General features: G+C 37.1%; 1 protein-coding gene across 1 annotated transcript in view; it reads right to left on the bottom strand.

Moving 5' to 3' along the window:
• PLEKHG7 (pleckstrin homology and RhoGEF domain containing G7) overlaps positions 1–18,298 on the bottom strand; it is an 86,260-nt gene that overhangs the window by 34,287 nt on the left and 33,675 nt on the right. Inside the window, 6 exon segments of the mRNA XM_051962500.1 lie at positions 2,323–2,436; positions 4,426–4,527; positions 6,291–6,386; positions 10,968–11,111; positions 12,739–12,834; positions 17,801–17,841. Coding sequence (XP_051818460.1) covers positions 2,323–2,436; positions 4,426–4,527; positions 6,291–6,386; positions 10,968–11,111; positions 12,739–12,834; positions 17,801–17,841 — 593 coding nt within the window.

The raw sequence follows: 18,298 nt of genomic DNA, 5'->3' as shown, positions 1-18,298 counted from the left end.
CACCCCTGGCTTGAAGGATTGAGTTTTGAACAAATACTGCAGTCTAGCAGCCAAACCAAGGGGAGAATTTTGTCAGCAAGATGATGTCATTTCTAATTTGGGAAACTCTAATGGTCTTGGTGGGAGCTGTCAAGTTCTTGAAATGCTGCAAATTTGAAGGAAGGAAAGGTCAGGTTTCTTCTCCCAAGGTCTCGCTCTTGTCACCCCATGAATCCACTGAGGGTTTCTCAGTACATCAATAGCTCAACAAACAGCAGAAGACTTTCTCCCTCCCTCCCACCAAGTCTCCAAGGTGATTTTTTGGCAAAGGCTTTCTTGCAGCTGCAGGGAAGGGTTGTTTTTTTTCTGGAAAGCTTTGGATCATTCCTCCTCCTATCTGCCTTCCCCTCCCCACCTCTATTCCCACTCCCAGAACAAAACCCAACAAAAGATCTTTGACCCAGCCTTGGCAAACCACTCTACAGACTTAGAGAGACAAACATGGCGAAAGGAAGCCAGAGAATGTCGTTTCAGCACTTTTGTTTTAATCATGATTGGTTCTTTATGACCTTATTTGGAGTTTTCTTGGTAAAGATACTGGAGTGGTCTGCCATTTCCTTCTCCAGTCCATTTTATGGATGAGGAAACGGAGGCAAATAGGATGAAGTGACTTGCTCAAAATCACACAGCTAGATACCGAGTGGTTTGCCACTTCCTTCTCTAGTCCATCTTACAGATGAAAAAATGAGGTAAATAGGGTTAGGTGGCTTGTCCAAAGTCACATAGCTAATAAGTGTCCAGGCTCTATTTGAACTCAGGAAGTGAGTTTTTCTGACTCTAGGTTCAATACTCTATCTACTGTGCCATCTAGTTGCCCTTAAAAGGTCCACTATTCCACAAAGTTTAATCATTATTAATAGGAAACAATCTTCCCCTAATGCTCTGGAACCCATAGTTGGAAAAGCAAATAGGGAAGGAAGAGAGTGAGAAGACCCTAAGACCAGGTCCTTACCCCGTCACTTTATTTTGGCTTTAGCATTTCCTGGTTTTTTCCTTTCCTAATCTCTGTTCTTCTGGGATCCCAGTATCCAGTTGCCCAGACAAGACTAGGAAGCATTTGCCTCTTCAAACCCACCCTTTTGGACATCCTATCAGGCAATAAACATTTATGAAATACTTACAAGGTGTTGAGCGTTATACTGAGTACTGAGGATATAAAGAAAGCACATAGTCTTTCTAATGAGGGAGACAGCATGCAAACAAATAAATAAAGCAAACTATACACATACAAGGTATAGACAGAGAAGATGGAAGAGAAGCTGAGGGAAAGGCACTAGCCATCAGGGAGACTAGAGGCCTCTCGGCGAAGAAGGTGAGATTTGAGCTGTAAGGAACCTAGGAAAGCAAGGCCCCTAGACCTTGGTTCTCACTGCATAGCTCTGTCTTTACCACATGATCTATATGACTCTATCCCAAGATTTAGTTTTGGCTTCTTCTTCCACCTTCCTGCCCATAATTCCCAAATATTCCTGAAACTTATGTAGGACATTCCAAAGGAGCAAAATCAGACAGTTCAATCAACTGCATTAAATAAAGATCTACTCTAAACTACACAATATACTACTTGCTTAAGATTTGGAGTAAAAAACCTGGATTTAAGTTAAGGTTCAACTTACTGACTTACTGGGGAGGGAAAGAGATAGGAAAAGGAGAAAAAGAAGAGGAAAGGGAAGAGAAGGAAAGGGAGGGGAGAGAGATTGCAATCCACAATTTAGGAGACATTTTGGATTATATTTTCTCCATTCCCTGAAATTCTTCCTTCTTCCTTCCTTCCTTCTTTCCTCCTTCCCTCCCTTCCTCTCTTCTTCCCTTTCTTTCTTCCTCCCTCCTTCCTTCCCTCCCTTCCTCCTTCTCTTTTTCTTTCCCTTCCTCCCTCCCTCTCTGCCTCCTTCCTTCTTCCTTCCTTCCTTCCTCCCTCTCTGTCTCCCTTCCTTTTCTTTCTTTCCTTCCTTCTTTCCTCCTACTCTCCCTCTCTCCCCTGTTCCTTTCTTCCCTCCTTCCTTCTTCCCTTCCCTTTCTTCCCCCTTCCTTCTTCCCCCCTCCCTTCTTCCTTCCTTCCCTCCTTCCCTCTCTCCCTTCCTTCCTTCCTTCCTCCTTCCTTCCTTCCTTTCCCCCCCTTCCTCTCTCTTATAGTTTCTTTCTGTATTTGACTTATTTATGTGAATTCCTTTTTCCTCACCTGCACTAAATACAGATATGATCAATCCTCATTTTTTATTAACCTTAAAAAAATCTTAGAACAAGGGAGGAAAATTCAGAAAGAAAAGTTAAGGCTCACATCACCTTTAAATAGATTCCAAAATCTTATCTCTGTCTTAAGCTCTCGAGATAGAAGATGGCGGAGGTGTAATTAAGGCAGTAAATCTGGTGGCTCTGACAGAGGCGTCCTCGGAAATGCTGTAAGAGTAAAATATAGAATTATAGAAGTTCCATGAGCAAACAATACATGACAGTGGGAAGGCAGCATCATATAGATCTGGCCTCAGGATCAGGAAGACCTGGGTATGTGACTCTGGATAACACATGTCTCCTCTCAATGACTTGTGCAACTTTCTAGACTGCAAGTTGGAGAATAATGGCTCATCTTGCTTATTGAAAATTCTCCCTAGCAATTAAATGACAAACCCAGACTAAAGAACACTCCATATTTCTTGACCCACAGAATCAAATAGTTTAAAAAGTCAGTTGAAAAACTGATATTTGCTTAGAAAATGTTTATTTAAGTTTTTGTTATGCTCAGGGAGTGAAGTTGGCCAAGTTCTGAGTAAAGAAGTTGTGATGACCGCATATTTAAAATCAGCCGGAGTCAGGAATTCAGGTTACGGGAAAATCGTTGATCTTTATTTTTAGTGGAGGTGAAGAAGGATCAAAGGTGAAGGGGAATCGGAGGTGATGGGGGATTGGAGGTGAAGGGGGGTCGTGATAGCAATGTGAACAGTTGTGACAAGAAGCCAGCCAGCAGTCTCTCTTTCCGCTCCTCTCTCCACCCCTCTGCCTCCACCCACCAAAATCATCATTTCCTATACAACACATCAGGACTTGCACAAAGAGTGGGCGGGGGCCATTCTTTCTCCAAGTATATATATATATATTAATAGAGTATGGTCCAATTACTATTTAGCCTTAATGCTTCAACTCAAGCCTCAGCCCATTACAAGAAGTAAATAGTACCAAAGAGTAAAGAAGGCCTGATGGCAAAACCCACCTCAGATATTTATATTTACAAGATCCTGGGCAAATCACTTAAATAATCTCTTTGCTTCCGTTTCCTTACCTGAAAAAATGAGGATAGTAACTAGCACCTATCCTCCCTCTTTCCTTCCCTCCCTTCTTCCTTCTCTTTTTCTTTCCCTTCCTCCCTCCCACTCTGCCTCCTTCCTTCTTTCCTTCCTTCCTTCCTCCCTGTCTCCCTTCCTTTTCTTTCTTTCCTTCCTTCTTTCCTCCTACCCTCCCTCTCTCCCCTGTTCCTTTCTTCCCTCTTTCCTTCTTCCCTTCCCTTCCTTCCTCCTTCCCTTCTTCCTCCCTCCCTTCTTCCTTCCTCTCTCTTATAGTTTCTTTCTGTATTTGACTTATTTATGTGAATTCCTTTTTCCTTACCTGCACTAAATACAGATATGATCAATCCTCATTTTTTATTAACCTTAAAAAAAATCTTAGAACAAGGGAGGATTAAATGTGATTATTTGTATTTTTTCATCTATCTATCTATCTATATCTATATCTGTATAAAATGCTTCACAAACCTTAAATTACTACATAATTGCTAGCTATTATTACTATGGATATGTGTGTATGTGCACATGTTTGTATGAATGTGCCTGTATGTGTATGTATATATTGCTTATATTGTATGTATGTGTGTATACATATGCACATTCTCAGCATTTGGTTCAGAAAAAATGAAAGTATCTGTAAAGACAGAGCTATGGTTCCTTTTTCTTCTAATTTTTTCTTTCTTCTCTCTACACTAGACACAACAGCAGAATCACCAGGGGCTGTGATGGATTTTAAGTTTTGTTTGGTTTCCCTGGGAGAAGCTGACACTTTTCTCAGAAGACCGAGTGAACCATGTAATTAGTAAGCTTCAAACTCTTGCCCTGAATATTGCTCAAAACTGAAGTCATTTCATAAACTGGGGGATGTTTTTCCTAGGCACTCAGATTTGTGTGTTAATAAAGTACACCCTAAAGATGAACACAGTGGGAAGGCAAGTCTGTCTGCAGATTACATTTGGTGGTTTTTATTGGGGAGAATGGGGTGATTTTTTCCCCTACTCTGGAAAAAATCTAGGAATGTAAATGATTCTCAGGAAAGAGGGGAAGGATGTACATGGTGACTCCATTGCAGGAGGGTCGGGGATGTCAAGACCTCTCTCAGATATTTTACCTTGGACAGCACAGAGATGAAATCCATGGAGGATGCAGAGCCAGATGAATTTATGTAGTCCTTGATGGTGCTGAAAAAACAGCTCAGAAAGCCAAAACTGACCTGTTGGCAGACAAAGGAATGGACAATGACCTTGATTTTCTCATGACCTGAGCTCAGGTTTGAGGAATATAAATTCAGTGAAGGAAAGTGACCTTTTTGATGGTTCCTTGTAATGGACCAATAGGCATCAGTGCTTTTGGTGGTTTATTTATTGATTTAAGTGAAAGATCTAAAGCGCATTCACTTAGGAATACAGTTTTTTGATGTGGAATGGCAGTCTTTGGAATGTATTTCTAGTTACTTAAATAAGGAGATTTGGAATAAGCTCAAGAAAAAGGGTAGCTAACACTTGTAGTCTTGTGTAATGGATTCCATCTCATGAAATAGAATTACATGAACACCAATTATTCCCTTCTTATTTTCCTAAATCTTCCCTTTTCCAAGATGATGGGGATGGCAGCTGGACAGGCATATCCTCTCTACCCAAGTTGGCTAAAACCAGCCAATGTTTCCTTAGCATCAAACCTCATTGTCAATCGCAAGACTTAATTTATTTATTTCGTGGCTTATCCATATGTATTATTGTCACTTATATTATTGTGTCCATAGCAACATAAAAGTTTCATATGTTATATATTCCAATGGAGACTGCAAGCTCCTTGAGGGCAGGAGCTATTTCATTTATGTTTTTGCATTCCTAGTATCTGACACAGTAGATTCTTGTTGTTGTTCTGTCACATCTGACTCTATATGATAACTTTGAGATTGTCTTGGCAAAGATACTGGAAAATTTTTTGCCATTTTCTTCTCCAGCTAATTTTACAGATGAGGAAACTGAAGCAAACCGGGCTAAGTGACTTACTCAGGGTGACACGGCTAGTAAGTGTCCGAGGCTGGATTTGAACTCAGATTTTCCTGATCCAGGTACAATTCTCTCTTCACTGAGATACCTAGTTGCCCCTCATAGGCAGCTGTCCAAACTGCTAGAGCTTTACGTATAGAGTCAGGATGGTGCCTCAAGATACTTACTCCCTGTATAATTGTGGGCAAGTTATTATTGAATGTATTTTAACTTCACTTTGTAAAAGTATCTTTCTAGCTTTAACTTTGTGATCCTATGCAGTGATGTGCTGGGTCACCTTTTCAATTGGCTTACGAGAGTTGATTCTTCAATTTTCAGTGTAAACATCTAAACTTCAAAAATTGGCTAATGCTACAAGTCAGGGTTTGATTTATTGTTTTATTGATTTTCTAGAGTTAAGGAAATGACAAATAAATAATTTAGATTAAACTTAAAATACATCTTAAAATACTTTTTTTTTTTTAAAGGGAAAATACTTTTCCCCTTTGGAAAGCTTGTTGTTAAACATTTGCCAGCATATCCATGATGCTATGCCTTCTGGCACTGAGCCCTGTTGCTTTGTTAAAAGAAATTGAGAATTGCTTGTCATCCCTGTATAATGATGTATAATGAAATATTGTTTGTATTTTCTTCCTTTAGTGATAACTTTTTTTTTAACAACTGCCATTTTGTATATACTTATCTCTCTCCTCTTCCTTGTCTCCATAGTTCTGCTTTTGCAACAAAGAAAAAAGATCAAACAAAACCAATCACTTATGATAGCCATATCCTGCAACCATAACTACACATTTTCAGAGGAAGAAGGAAATTGTGAAATATACCCATATTTAACTTGCTAAAATTCTGCCCACTGGAATGGATAAAAGCTTGAAATCTTAAAGTACTTTCCATGAGTTGTAACAAATTATCTTTTTGCCACATTTTGCCTGGAGTCAGTTCTTTCCCCCCATCGTTTCCTCACCTGACTTAACTCTTCAAGATTTGCAAAAAGTCTCCATATATCCACATCTAAGAGGCATTCATAGTTTTGCAGGTATTTGAGTGTGTTCATAAAAACCTAAGAAAAACCCCAGAGAAATGCCCATTATTCCTGCTTTACACATCTGAAACTTCTCATTTGAGACTGTTATACTTCATCTTCCTTTGTATTGCCTTAGAAAATGATTTAGAAGTGCAATTTTCAAGATTTCAGAAAGTTACTGTATTAAAATTCAAGGTTCATTCTGCTTCATTTCAACATTATAGAATATATTTAGATCTTACTCTTTGATATGGAGATCTGGATGCTAAAGGGAGCTAGATAATGGTCTTTTCTTTTTCCTTCCTTCCTTTCTTTCTTTTTTAAAAAATTTAATAGCATCTTATTTTCCCAAATACATGCAAAATAGTTTTCAACATTCACTTTTGTAAAAATTGTGTGCCAAAGTTTTCTTCTTTTCTCCCTCCCTCCCCCTTCTCCAAGACAGCAAGCAATCTGATATGTTAAACATGTGCATTTCTTCTAAACATATTTCTGTATTTGTTATGCTGTACAAAAAAAAAATCAGATCAAAAGGAAAAAAAAAGCATGAGAAAGGAAAAAAGCAAGCAAGCAAACAAACAAATAAACAACAAAAAAGGTGCAAATACTATGTTTTCAACCACATTCAGTCTCCATAGTTCTCTCGCTGGATACAAATGGCACTTTCCATCACAAGTCTGTTAGAATTGCCTTGAATCACCTCACTGTTGAAAAGAACCAAGTTCATACTTGATCATCATATAATATTGTTGTTACTATATACAATGTTCTCCTGGTTCTGGTCACTTCATGAGCATCAGTTCATGCAAATCTTTTCAGGATTTTCTGAAATCAGCCTGTTCATTATATTTTATAGAACAATAATATTCCATTACATTCAGCCATAACTTTTTTGACTGATATAGTCTTTTCAAGAAAAAAAAGCTACTAAAACGGAATGGGTTTAGGTCCCTAGCAGCTATCCCTTCACATTTCTTCTTGTATCCATCAATAAAAATTGAAATCCAAGGTGGAGAATATAGACTTGTTTTCTCTTCACTCCCTTGCCTATAAACTAGGAAATATCTTCTCTACATCTCTTTATTTAAAACTATAATGGACTTTAAATATCATGTTGTAATTCCCTAGTTTCATAGATAAGGAAACTGAGACTCAGAGGGCTATCATACCCAAGGTCATGACACCAGAGACACAAAGCCAAGATTTGAACTCATATCCTCTGGGTACAAATCCAGAATTCTTTCCATTGTACCAATGCTTAAGGGAATGAATACCAGGGCAAAAATATGTAACTGTCATATAATTGCCATTATATATATAACCACCAAAAATATCTTGTGGATTTATCTGTATCTTATTTTATCCCATTAATACAATGGGGTATAATAGACCTGGATGTGATTTCAAATCCTACCTCTGATGCTAACTAAATCTATGATCATGAGCTACTTAACCTCAGTTTCCACATCTATAACTGGGGTTTTCAATGCCTTGAGTACAGATTTCAAAGGATTATAAAGTTAAATGAAATAATGCATACAAAATACTTTTGTTGTTTAATTATTTTTCAGTTATATCTGACTATATCTGACCATATCTTAGGTTTTCTTGGCAAAGATACTGGAATGTTTTGCCATTCTTTTCTACAGCTCAATTTAGAGGTGAGAAAATTAACTCAAACAAGGTAAAGTGACTTTCCCAAGGGCCACACAACTAGTAAGTGCCTGAGGCTACATTTAAATAAGGTCTTCCTGACTCCAAGTCTGTCTCTTTATCCACTGTACCACCCAGCTGGCCAATAAAACATTTTATAAAATTAAAAGCATTGCATAAATATTAGCTATTGTTATAATGCAATGAAAACTGTATTTGAAGGGAAAAGATCAGTTCAATTTTTTTTAACCATGTACACTCTTTGTTATTTAAGCAAAGTATTTTGCTTCTATGGTCCTCAGTTTCCTCAAATGTTAAATAAGAAGCTTGAACAAGTTATCCTTTGAATTCCACACTTAGTAATTAAGTGATGAGAGCAAACTGCCTCTTTCCTTTCATTCCACTGGGATACTCTGCCTTCAGATAGAAATACCTCAGGAAAGCAGGGAGAGGAGTCAAAACCTCTGAATTCACTGATCAGTGCACCACGCTGTCCCTACGTCCTAATGTTCAGGGACAAATCCTGCCCATTATGTTCTGGCAGGGATAAGAAAGAAAAAGAAAAGAAGTCTTTTCTTTTTCTTATCCTCCCTCATCTCCTTTAGGCCTCTATTACAAATGATCTAGTGGAGATTTCTATTTAATGTAAAATATGATAGCTGTCATTGTTTCATAATAAAATACTTTGTAAAGTCTGAGTTTTAATTGTGTGGTATGGTAGGAAGAGTACTAGCTAGAGTCAGGGCTTGAGTTTAAATCCTAGGTTGGCTATTTAGCCCTTTGTGACATTGGGCAAGTCACCCTTTTTTTTTTTCCTTAATCTTTAGTTTTTTCATCTGTGAGAGGAAGCTATTGGATAGCTACCCTCAAAATCTCTTCCAGCTCAGTGATCTTGTAATTTTGGCAAGGTTAAGGAAGGAATGAAAAAACAAGGAGACTATTTAGTATAGAGGAAAAAACTTTGGAATTAGAAACACAGGACTTAGTCCACTTAAACCTAGAGAGATTTTGTCCCTAGAGAGATTTCTTTATCTTTCTGAACCTCAGTTTCTCACCTGTAAAGTGCTGGATTTAGATTGGATGACTTCTAAGATCCTTTCTAACTATAATATTCTGTGGTAGTATGACAGAAGATGAAAAAGACCAAACTTTTTTCTAAAAGACTATATCAATATCACCTTGAGGAAACATCATCAGTGAAAATGGTAGAATTAAATTTAAAGGACAACATATATTCCAATTTCAGTACTCTTATTTAACATGTGGAACCTAAAATGAGTCATTAGACTCCTTAAAACTTAGGATCCCCTTTCTATAAAGTGAGGGAGTTAAACTAGATGGATATGAATTCTGAAACCAGTTTATTGTCTCCCCTTATCAGGAAATGTTAAAGTACTCTTATTAACATAGTTAAAGCAACCATAATGTGCCCAGACTGCCTTCAGTAGCATCTTTAAGATATTATGAAGGGATCTGAGTTTTTCTGCAATATCTTTAAGATAGTCTCAACCTCTAAATATACATCCTTGCTCTCATTATTTCCCTCCTCCTTCGAGAAACCCCAAGGTTATATTTCCCCCCTAAAAGGTGTACTTATGATGAAGATTTTCACTGAAATCTTTTCAGGAGTAAATTTGCTATGAAGGGCTTTCTACTTCATAGAGTTTTCCTTCTAATGGTTCCTTCCTACTGGCTAATTGTGAGTTCTATTAGGGAACTCATCTTTCCTTTGTTAATTCCTGTAAAATATAGCATAACTTTGTGTAATCTGGATGTCTGGTCACGGTTGTTTCATGTCATAAAATTAATCTCTATTATGATTGCTCTCCCAAATCTATTTCTATTTATCCCTCCTAGTGCCTGTTTTACAATATCATAGATAACTTCTAAGGAATTCCAACTCTAAATCTATGATCCTTGCTTTCTTCTTATTAAGATACTTTGATTTTGATAAAGTTTTCTAAATATGTTAGCTCCTTTGGTCCAATAACAAGCCTGTGAGATAAGTAGGTCTTATAGATGTTGCTTGTAATCTCTATTTTACAGATGAGGAACTTGAGGCTCAAAATGGTACTTAACTGCTTATAGTATATGGCATTCTATTTTCTTTTCTCCATGTCTTTGTTCCACCTGCAGGAATTCCCTTTCTTTTCATCTTTGCCTATTGATATTTTTAGGGATAAATCAAAACCTATAATGTCATTGTGGATAAGGAATTTCCAAAAGAAGAAACGTTAAGATCAGATTGGTATCTTCTCAACAATTTACAGTCTCAGAGAGTTACCTTGAGGGTGATGACAAGTTAAGTGACTTGGTCAGGAATACACAGCTAGTATGTATTAGAGGAAATCAGATCTTCCTCTTTCTGAGGTCAGATTTCTAATCTATATGTTACACTGTTTCAAATCTCTCTTTGCTTTCAAGGTTTATTGTATACTTTTTCTTAAAAAGGATCTTCTTTGATTTCCTCAGTTGATAATAGCTTACAATATGTGGTATTTTTAAGTTTTCAAAACACTTTACAAATATATCGTTTAACCCTCATAACAACCCTTGAAGATAGGTGCTATTATTAACTCTATTTTGCAAATGAAGAAACTGAGGCAGATATAGAATAAACTATTTGCTCAGGCTCACATAACTAGTAAGTGTTTGAGATTGGATTTGAACTCAGATCTTCCCTAAGTCTAGGTTTAGCTCTCCAACTACTGCACCACCTAGCTGCAGTTGTTAAAAGTCTTCCTTAAAATTATTCTGTATTGATTTTTTATATTTTACACTATCAACTTGAACACATGTTGTTTCTTCCAATAGAAGGCGAGTTTCTGAGGTCAGGACCCTGTAGGTACAATAAATCCTCTCCAAAATTAATGAAATTATCTAATATTCTGTAAGAGCAAAGCTGTCTCCCTAGGAGCTAGAGGAACATTTTGCATCTGTTAATGAAGTAAAATAAAGCATTACCATCTTAAGAACTAGCAAGTGATCTAAATAATAGGTGCATTCACTGGTGAAGAGTTCCCACACAGCTTCCTGCTGCTTTCTCAAGTCTGGTGGTTCACTAGGAAGCTTTTCATGTCTTTCCAGAACTTCTTCCCAGGTCTTATCCTATATGTGATGAGAAAAAAGGAAAAAAAATGTTTTTTATTTCACCTGATTGATATAACTTTTTTTTATTTTGGGATAGAGTGGTTGTGGGGGCACAAGGAACTTGCAAGAATATGTTAACAGACAACAGAAGAATCATTTACTCTAGATGCAGAGATTGTGAGTTCAAGCACTGCCTCTGATATTTATTCCCTGTGTGAGCTTGGGGAAGTCTGTCTCCCTGAGCCTCTGTTTCCTCATATGGAAAATGAGAGCTGGATTGGATGGTCTTTGAGGTTTCTTTCAACTTTAGAGCTATGGTCTATGATTGAAGTTTTTTCAAAGATGATCCTAGGTATTACTTGTCAATTTATTCCCCATATCCCAAAGATCATGTTGTTCAGTCACATTTCAGTCATATAGCACAAAGCCTGGCCCATTTTCTTTTCAGATGTTTTAGACAAATCTGACTCTTAGAGAATTCATTTGAGATTTTCTTGGCAAAAATACTGGAGTGGTTTGCCATTTCCTTCTCCAGTTCATCTTGCAGATGAAGAAACTGAGGCAAACAGAGTGAAGTGATTTGTATAGGGTCACATAGTTAGATACTGGAGGAGTTTGTCATTTCCTTCTCCAGCAGATAAGGAAACTGAGGCAAATAGGGTGAAGTGACTTGATCAGAATTCCACATCTAAAAAGTATCTGAGTCTAGATTTGAACTCAGGAATATGAGTCTTCCTGACTTCAGATCTAGAACTCTATCCATTGTGACAATCCTTTAAGTCAAATGAGATATTTATAAAGTGCTTAGCACATAGTAGGTGCTTAATAAATGTTTGTTTTTTCCCTCTGCCTTTCATAGAATCAGTGCATAATATATTTTTGCTGAGTTATGAAGAGTAATTGAATGTGTAAAGTTACTCCTACCATGATTTGGTAGTTACATGATATATTTTGGTTTGGGGCTGAATTTGTAAGTTTTGTTGATATAGGGAACTTTTCTATCAATGCCGAACATTAACTATTCTATAGCTTAGAGTCTTGGAGAGCTGCTTGGAGGCATCAAGATCTTAAGTCACTTTGTTTTTTAAAGTAAAAGTAAATTAAATTAATGCATTTAGTTTTAGGTCTCTACCTATGTTCTCAGATATCTCTTCAAGGTGTGATTGCAATTCTGGATTCCTTAAGTCAGAATTTAAATATTGCAGGACATGTCCAATTGGAAGGACTTCAGGTATGAGTCTAATAATGACCCCAGTATGTTAATCACCTGAAGATCAGTCTAGGTAAGGACAGAGACACTCATTATCAAGGATGACAGTAGCTTGGTAAATTTCTTTGGTCAACAACTCAAGAAAATCACCTGCACAGGCATGGAGGAATTGAAGATGAACATCTGTTTTAATAGAGGGAAAACTCACTCTGATGAAATCCTGAATTCTAGATGGACTGGGGAAATTTATGACACATCTTAGATTAAATTTCAATGCTTCAATAGGTTGGAAATCATAAAACAAACCAATTCTAAGTTTCTCTTCTTGGTCTCTCAGAGGAATCTAGTAGAAATAACGCCCTATCTTAATTTGAACTGAATTCCATTCAAGAAAGGAAAGAGGAGCCAATAAGATGCATATACTTGAGCTGATACCTTCAAGCTGTGAAATTCGTATCCGCTGTAATCAGTGATCTTAATAGTGGAAAGGCAATTTTCCAGGTCAAATGCTTGCTTTTGTTTATCTTTGCTCTGCTTAAAAAAAAATGTATGTCAATTCCTTAACGATATAAACAACAAAGGTTTCAATAGGTTTATACATTTATTTGGAGGAGATTTGCTTCAATATATTTATTTTTGTTTCTTAAAATATCCAATATCTTTACCAAGCCTAGTGTAGACGGGTTGGATATGAAGTGGAGGGAATGTTAGAATGAGGAAGTCTGGAATCAAATCCAACTTCTAATGACTAATAACTGTATGACTTTGGACAGTCATTTATTCTCTGTGCCTCACTTTCTTGTCTATACAATTCTATTCAATAAGTATTTATTAACATCTTACTATGAGTTAGAGAGAGAGGTAACATGGTACAATGCACACAGAGTAGGCAGGAAAACATGGGTTCAAGCCCATCTTTGACATGTCCACACACTACCCTTTTGAGTTTTTCCTTGAATGGAACTATCCCTTTAAACAGTTTAATTTTGCAATTTAACCAGGAAGGATGTGTCAAAAGAAAAATAATGTGTGAGAGTCTTAAAGCCAACTTGACTGCATTCCAAATAGGCATTCATCAATGATCATTTTTCAACTTGTTTCTGTGTCTCAGCATGCATACTGCTGGCACTGAATCGAAGCAGCCAGTGGGGGTGAGGGAAGTGAGTCACATTTATAATATTGGATCAAAATGGGAACAGGTTATCATCTCCTGTCACTAGCATCAAGAGTGACTCCTCTCTGTTCATATTTTCCAAAACCGTGAAGATCAGTGGCAATGAAAGTAATGGAAGTTCTCTTCGACTCCAAAGAAGGAAGTCTTTTTGTTTTTCTATAGTCACTAGGGCATCTTGGAGTTGTGTGTGTGTGTGTGTGTGTGTGTGTGTGTGTGTGTGTGTGTGTGTTCCTACAGCATTTGGAACCCATGCTTTTTGTTGATGTCTGAAACCATAGCAACTGAACTGTTGTGGAAACGAGTATATCAAGTGAGAAAAGAAGCCCAGTGAGACAATTGGCCGTAGGAGTTGTGGGGGGAGTAGGTACCAGTTGGCAAATCTTGAGTTCTGTAATTAATAGAGCTTCTGAGTACTTGGCAACCCTGAGAACCCATACCAAGAAGTCTCTTGGTGAAGAGAGCATAAACTGCTCCTTTCTTCCAGTAATGTTAACTCTTTCAGAGAATTAAGTGGCTGTGGTTTGGTAGCTACTGCTAGATTTGGAAAAATGCATTTAAATTCTATCTCTGATCTTTATTAGCTATGTGACCCTGGACAATCTCTGTGCCTTGGTTTCCTCACTTGTAAAAAGTAAAGGTTGGTTTAGATGCTCTCTGAAGCCCTTTCCAGTCCTAAATCCAAGATCTTACAATCTTAAAACATATTTAGCAATATCATTTTCAAGGCAATAATAAGCTCTCTGTCTCTGTCTGTCTGACTCTCTCTGTCTCTGCTTTCTCTTGCTCTGTCTCTCTTTGTGCGTTGTGTGGGAAAGAAAGAGAGAGATAGACAGAGAGAAAGAGACACACAGAGAGAGCTATGCCTGTGACTTGCTGTAGAAACCTCTCTGGTTAGGAAACTCAACTATTGCAGATCAACAGCTATATTACACTTTAGGTCATAGAGCAGAGATTCTTAATGTGGGATCCATGAAATTAGGTCTTTAATATTTTTATAGTTCAATAGAATTGGTTTTGTTTTATGCACTTAAGGGTATTATTTTGATCCACAGGCTCCAGCGGAATGACAAATAGATCTATAACATACACAAAAGCTTAAGAATCCTTGAGATTTGCCCTGGTCATTGAGAGATGTGCACAATCAGATAGTATGAATAATACTTCTGGGTTGAATGATTGATGTGTGAGAGGTACTTTAACCGTCTTCCTAACTGAGGGAATGGGGAGGAAGGTCTATAGCTACTTACCAAAACCGTTACAGTTCACCCCAAAGGGCAAGATTGCTCCAAAATCAAGGATTGTGAGTTAGCCCAGAGACATTTAAATTCCTGACCCCTTTCCATGCCTACAACACTCTCTCTCCTCATTACCTTAGTTTCCTTTCAGATTTGACTCACATGGGAGCTCTTGTTGACCTTACCCACCATTAGTGCTCTATTCCTCCTGAAATCATCCTACATTTTCTGAGTAAATTTTGAATTTTCTCAGGAGACTGTGAATTCCTTTAGGATAGAAACTTTGTGTAAACTCATTGTTTGGTCAAAATCAGCTGCTTCATAAATGTTTGTCAAATTGAATCTACTTAACAACTGGGGCTAAGATACTATTTTGAGGACTGTAATTATCACTGAAGAATGAAATAAAAATCTTTGTTCTAAAACTCATATCTTTTATTCGCACCTTTTCCACATGTTCAACATTCCATTGTACATTGTTGTTTTTCAGTCTGTCTGACCCTTTGTGATCCATTTGGGGCTTTCTTGGCAAAGATATGAGAGTGGTTTGCCATTTCCTTGCCAATTCATTTTACAGAAGGGGAAACCAAGGCAAATAGAGTGAAGTGACTTGCCTGAGGTCACACAGCTAGTCAGCATCAAATGTCTGAAACCAGCTTTGAACTCAGGTCCTCCTGATTCCAGAGCCAGTATTCTCTCTACTGTACCACCTAGCTGCCCCTCAAGAACTGGGTTTTTAATCCAGGTATTTCCATAATCCAGGTATTTCCTGAATGACTTTGAACAATTCATCTAGCTTTGCTGCACGTCCCTTTCTTTATCTGTAACAGGAAAAAATTCACTTCATCATCAATCATTCATCTTTCTCTGTATTGGGTCCTGTTCTGGGCCACTGGAGATTCAGAGACAAAAACAAAATGGTCCTGCCCTCAAGGAACTTACATTCTATTTGAGAAACTATACATATTAAAAAAACTAAGTATATATAAAATAGCTACAATTAATTGAAGTGGTGGGGTTGAGAAGAATTGGGGATTTCAGAGAAGACCTCCTTTGGAATGTAAGACCTGAGTTGATTTTTGAAGGAAGCTGAGAATTGAACAAAATGATCTCTAAGCAGAAACCAATATTGTTTTAAGAATGACATTGAGTGAATAAATCATTTTGACTATTCTACAGATCCAGATTAACATCAAAGGACATATGAAGAAAGACGCTCTCTGAATCCATTGGAAGAACTGATAAATAGAAATTTGTATAGAATAAATTTATATTAGATACATGTATATATATGTACATTCACATGTAAATATGTATAACTATATACACATGTTTATATATGTATGAATGTGCATACACACATATATTTGTGTCTAATGGTAGCTATCTTATAGTGGGAGGGAGGAAAAAATAAATTTGTATGATTATTTTGTACTTAAAAGGAATAGCAATAGATTTGCTCTTTCTTGTATAATCATTTTTTATTATACTATGTTATGGAAATATTTGTTTGATTCCATAAATAAAAAATGTTGAAAAATAAATAAAAATATTGAAAAATAAATAGATAAATGAATAAACAATTAAATAAATAATAAGATGACTTCTGAGGTGGTGTAGGGCTAAAGCATTGTCCTTGGAGACAGGAAGATGGTCTGCCCAGTCATGTCTCAAACATTTATTAGCTATGGATTCCAAATGAGTTACGTAATGCCCTTTATTTTCTCATCTGTAAAATGGACATAGCAACAGCATCCACCTCATATGAGATAACATACACAAAGTGCTTTGTAATCTTTAATGTGCTACATAAATGCCAGCTGTTATTATTATTTGCAAAGCACGAAGACTTTCATGCTTTTATGGGTGCCTATTATGTGCTAAAAATACAAAGATAAGATGAAAAATGGTCCCTACCTCAAGGAGACTTTTTTCAACCAAAATCTATGATCTATTCTTTCTTGATAAAATGAGGGGGTTATACTAAATGACCCCTAGCATCTTTCCAACCGAAAAATCCTATTGTAACCAGTTTTCAAAATAACTAGTTGTTATTTTGCTTTTTGTCCTCCCATTCTCAATTAGTGTATATACAGACAAAACACCTAAGACAGCTGTATAAGTTGATAGGTTAATTAAAAAAAATTTGTTGTTGTTGTTGAGGCATTTGGGGTTAAGTGACTTGCTCAGGTCACATAGCTAGGAAGTATTAAGTGTCTGAGGACAGATTTGAACTCAGGTCCTCCTGACTTTAGGGTTGGTGCTCTATCTACTGAGCCACCTAGCTGCCCCAGTACATTCATTTTTAAGGGGAAAAAAAGATAGGATGATTTTCATTGTTCTTCTTATTCCTTATTATAACCAGAAGAACTGATGGTGCTGTTACACATCTTTCTCTTCCCACTCCTCCAACTGCTCCCCCTTCTTTTAATCCCTAGGAGTCAGCTGTTCTTGCTCTTGACTACACTAGCCCTTTTACCCCCAATGCAGAAAAAGAAAAAGGATTTGGACCATGGCAACAGCTCTTTCAAAGATGGCCAGGCTCTGCTCTAGCAAATAAACATGCTATCAGTGTCTTGAATGAATGCACTTCCAAACAGATTTAACAGAACACAATCAAGAACTCATTCAAACCCAGCTCACTTCCCCTGAAATAGAAATGTATTTCTAAAATTCCTTTCTGCAATAGCTCATTAAATTTGCAATGCTTCTAAACAGACCATTCCTACCGACAACTCACATAAGGACACCCTATCATCAAACGAGCTATTGAGGATAGTATATGTAGTTACAGACTTATAAAGCTAGAACATAACTATATAGAGGGAGGAGGCATCTCAAGGCAGAGGAAAGAGCTTTGTTCCTGGCAGTGCACCTTAATGCCTGGTATTTGGTATTGCTCCAACTCACAAAGCCCCATTTGACATGCTCTCTCACCAGTCCCACTTTTATAATCTCATTTAAATTTCACCTGCCACCTGTCTTCATAGAAAAAGGAAGAACTGGAAGAAACACTGCAGTTGTTGGTCCTTTGTCCTGAACTGTTGGAGCTTTAATTAAAAGAGGAATTATAATAAATGACACTCACCACGCCTTTCTTGGAGAATGGCCATCTTGGCTTTTTGGGTTCTGGTAAATGAAAGGAAAGAAAAGGTATTATTCTATAAACAAGTGATGGATTATCATGAGGCTTCCTGAATTGCTTTTTAAATAATGAGCCAAACCAAAATCTTCCTCTTTTAATTTTACTTCTCTCTTGAGGGAATGAAATGAGAATTTATATTTGTTCAAATTATAATTTGAAACAAGGACTTTAGAGTTAGGAAGACCTGGATTCAAGTCCAATTTCTGATACCAAACAAGTGACTTCAATAATGACATTAAATAAGTCCCCCTTGATTCATGTTTCTCATTCAGACTTCTCTGAGCTCAGTTTTTTCCTCTTTCAAATAAGGATTTTAGACTAGAAGTTCTCCAAGGTCCCTTCCAGATCAAAATCCATGGTGCTACAATTTCAGTTCTGCCATTCATTTACCTCTAGGTCTATGGACAAATCCTCTAACCTATTTGAATTTCAGTTTGTTCA

The sequence above is a fragment of the Antechinus flavipes genome, chromosome 5 (assembly GCF_016432865.1).
Source record: "Antechinus flavipes isolate AdamAnt ecotype Samford, QLD, Australia chromosome 5, AdamAnt_v2, whole genome shotgun sequence".
In the NCBI taxonomy this organism is placed as follows: Eukaryota; Metazoa; Chordata; class Mammalia; order Dasyuromorphia; family Dasyuridae; genus Antechinus; species Antechinus flavipes.
The sequence above is the reverse complement of the archived record's forward strand: the minus strand, read 5'-3'. Positions and strand labels throughout refer to the sequence as shown.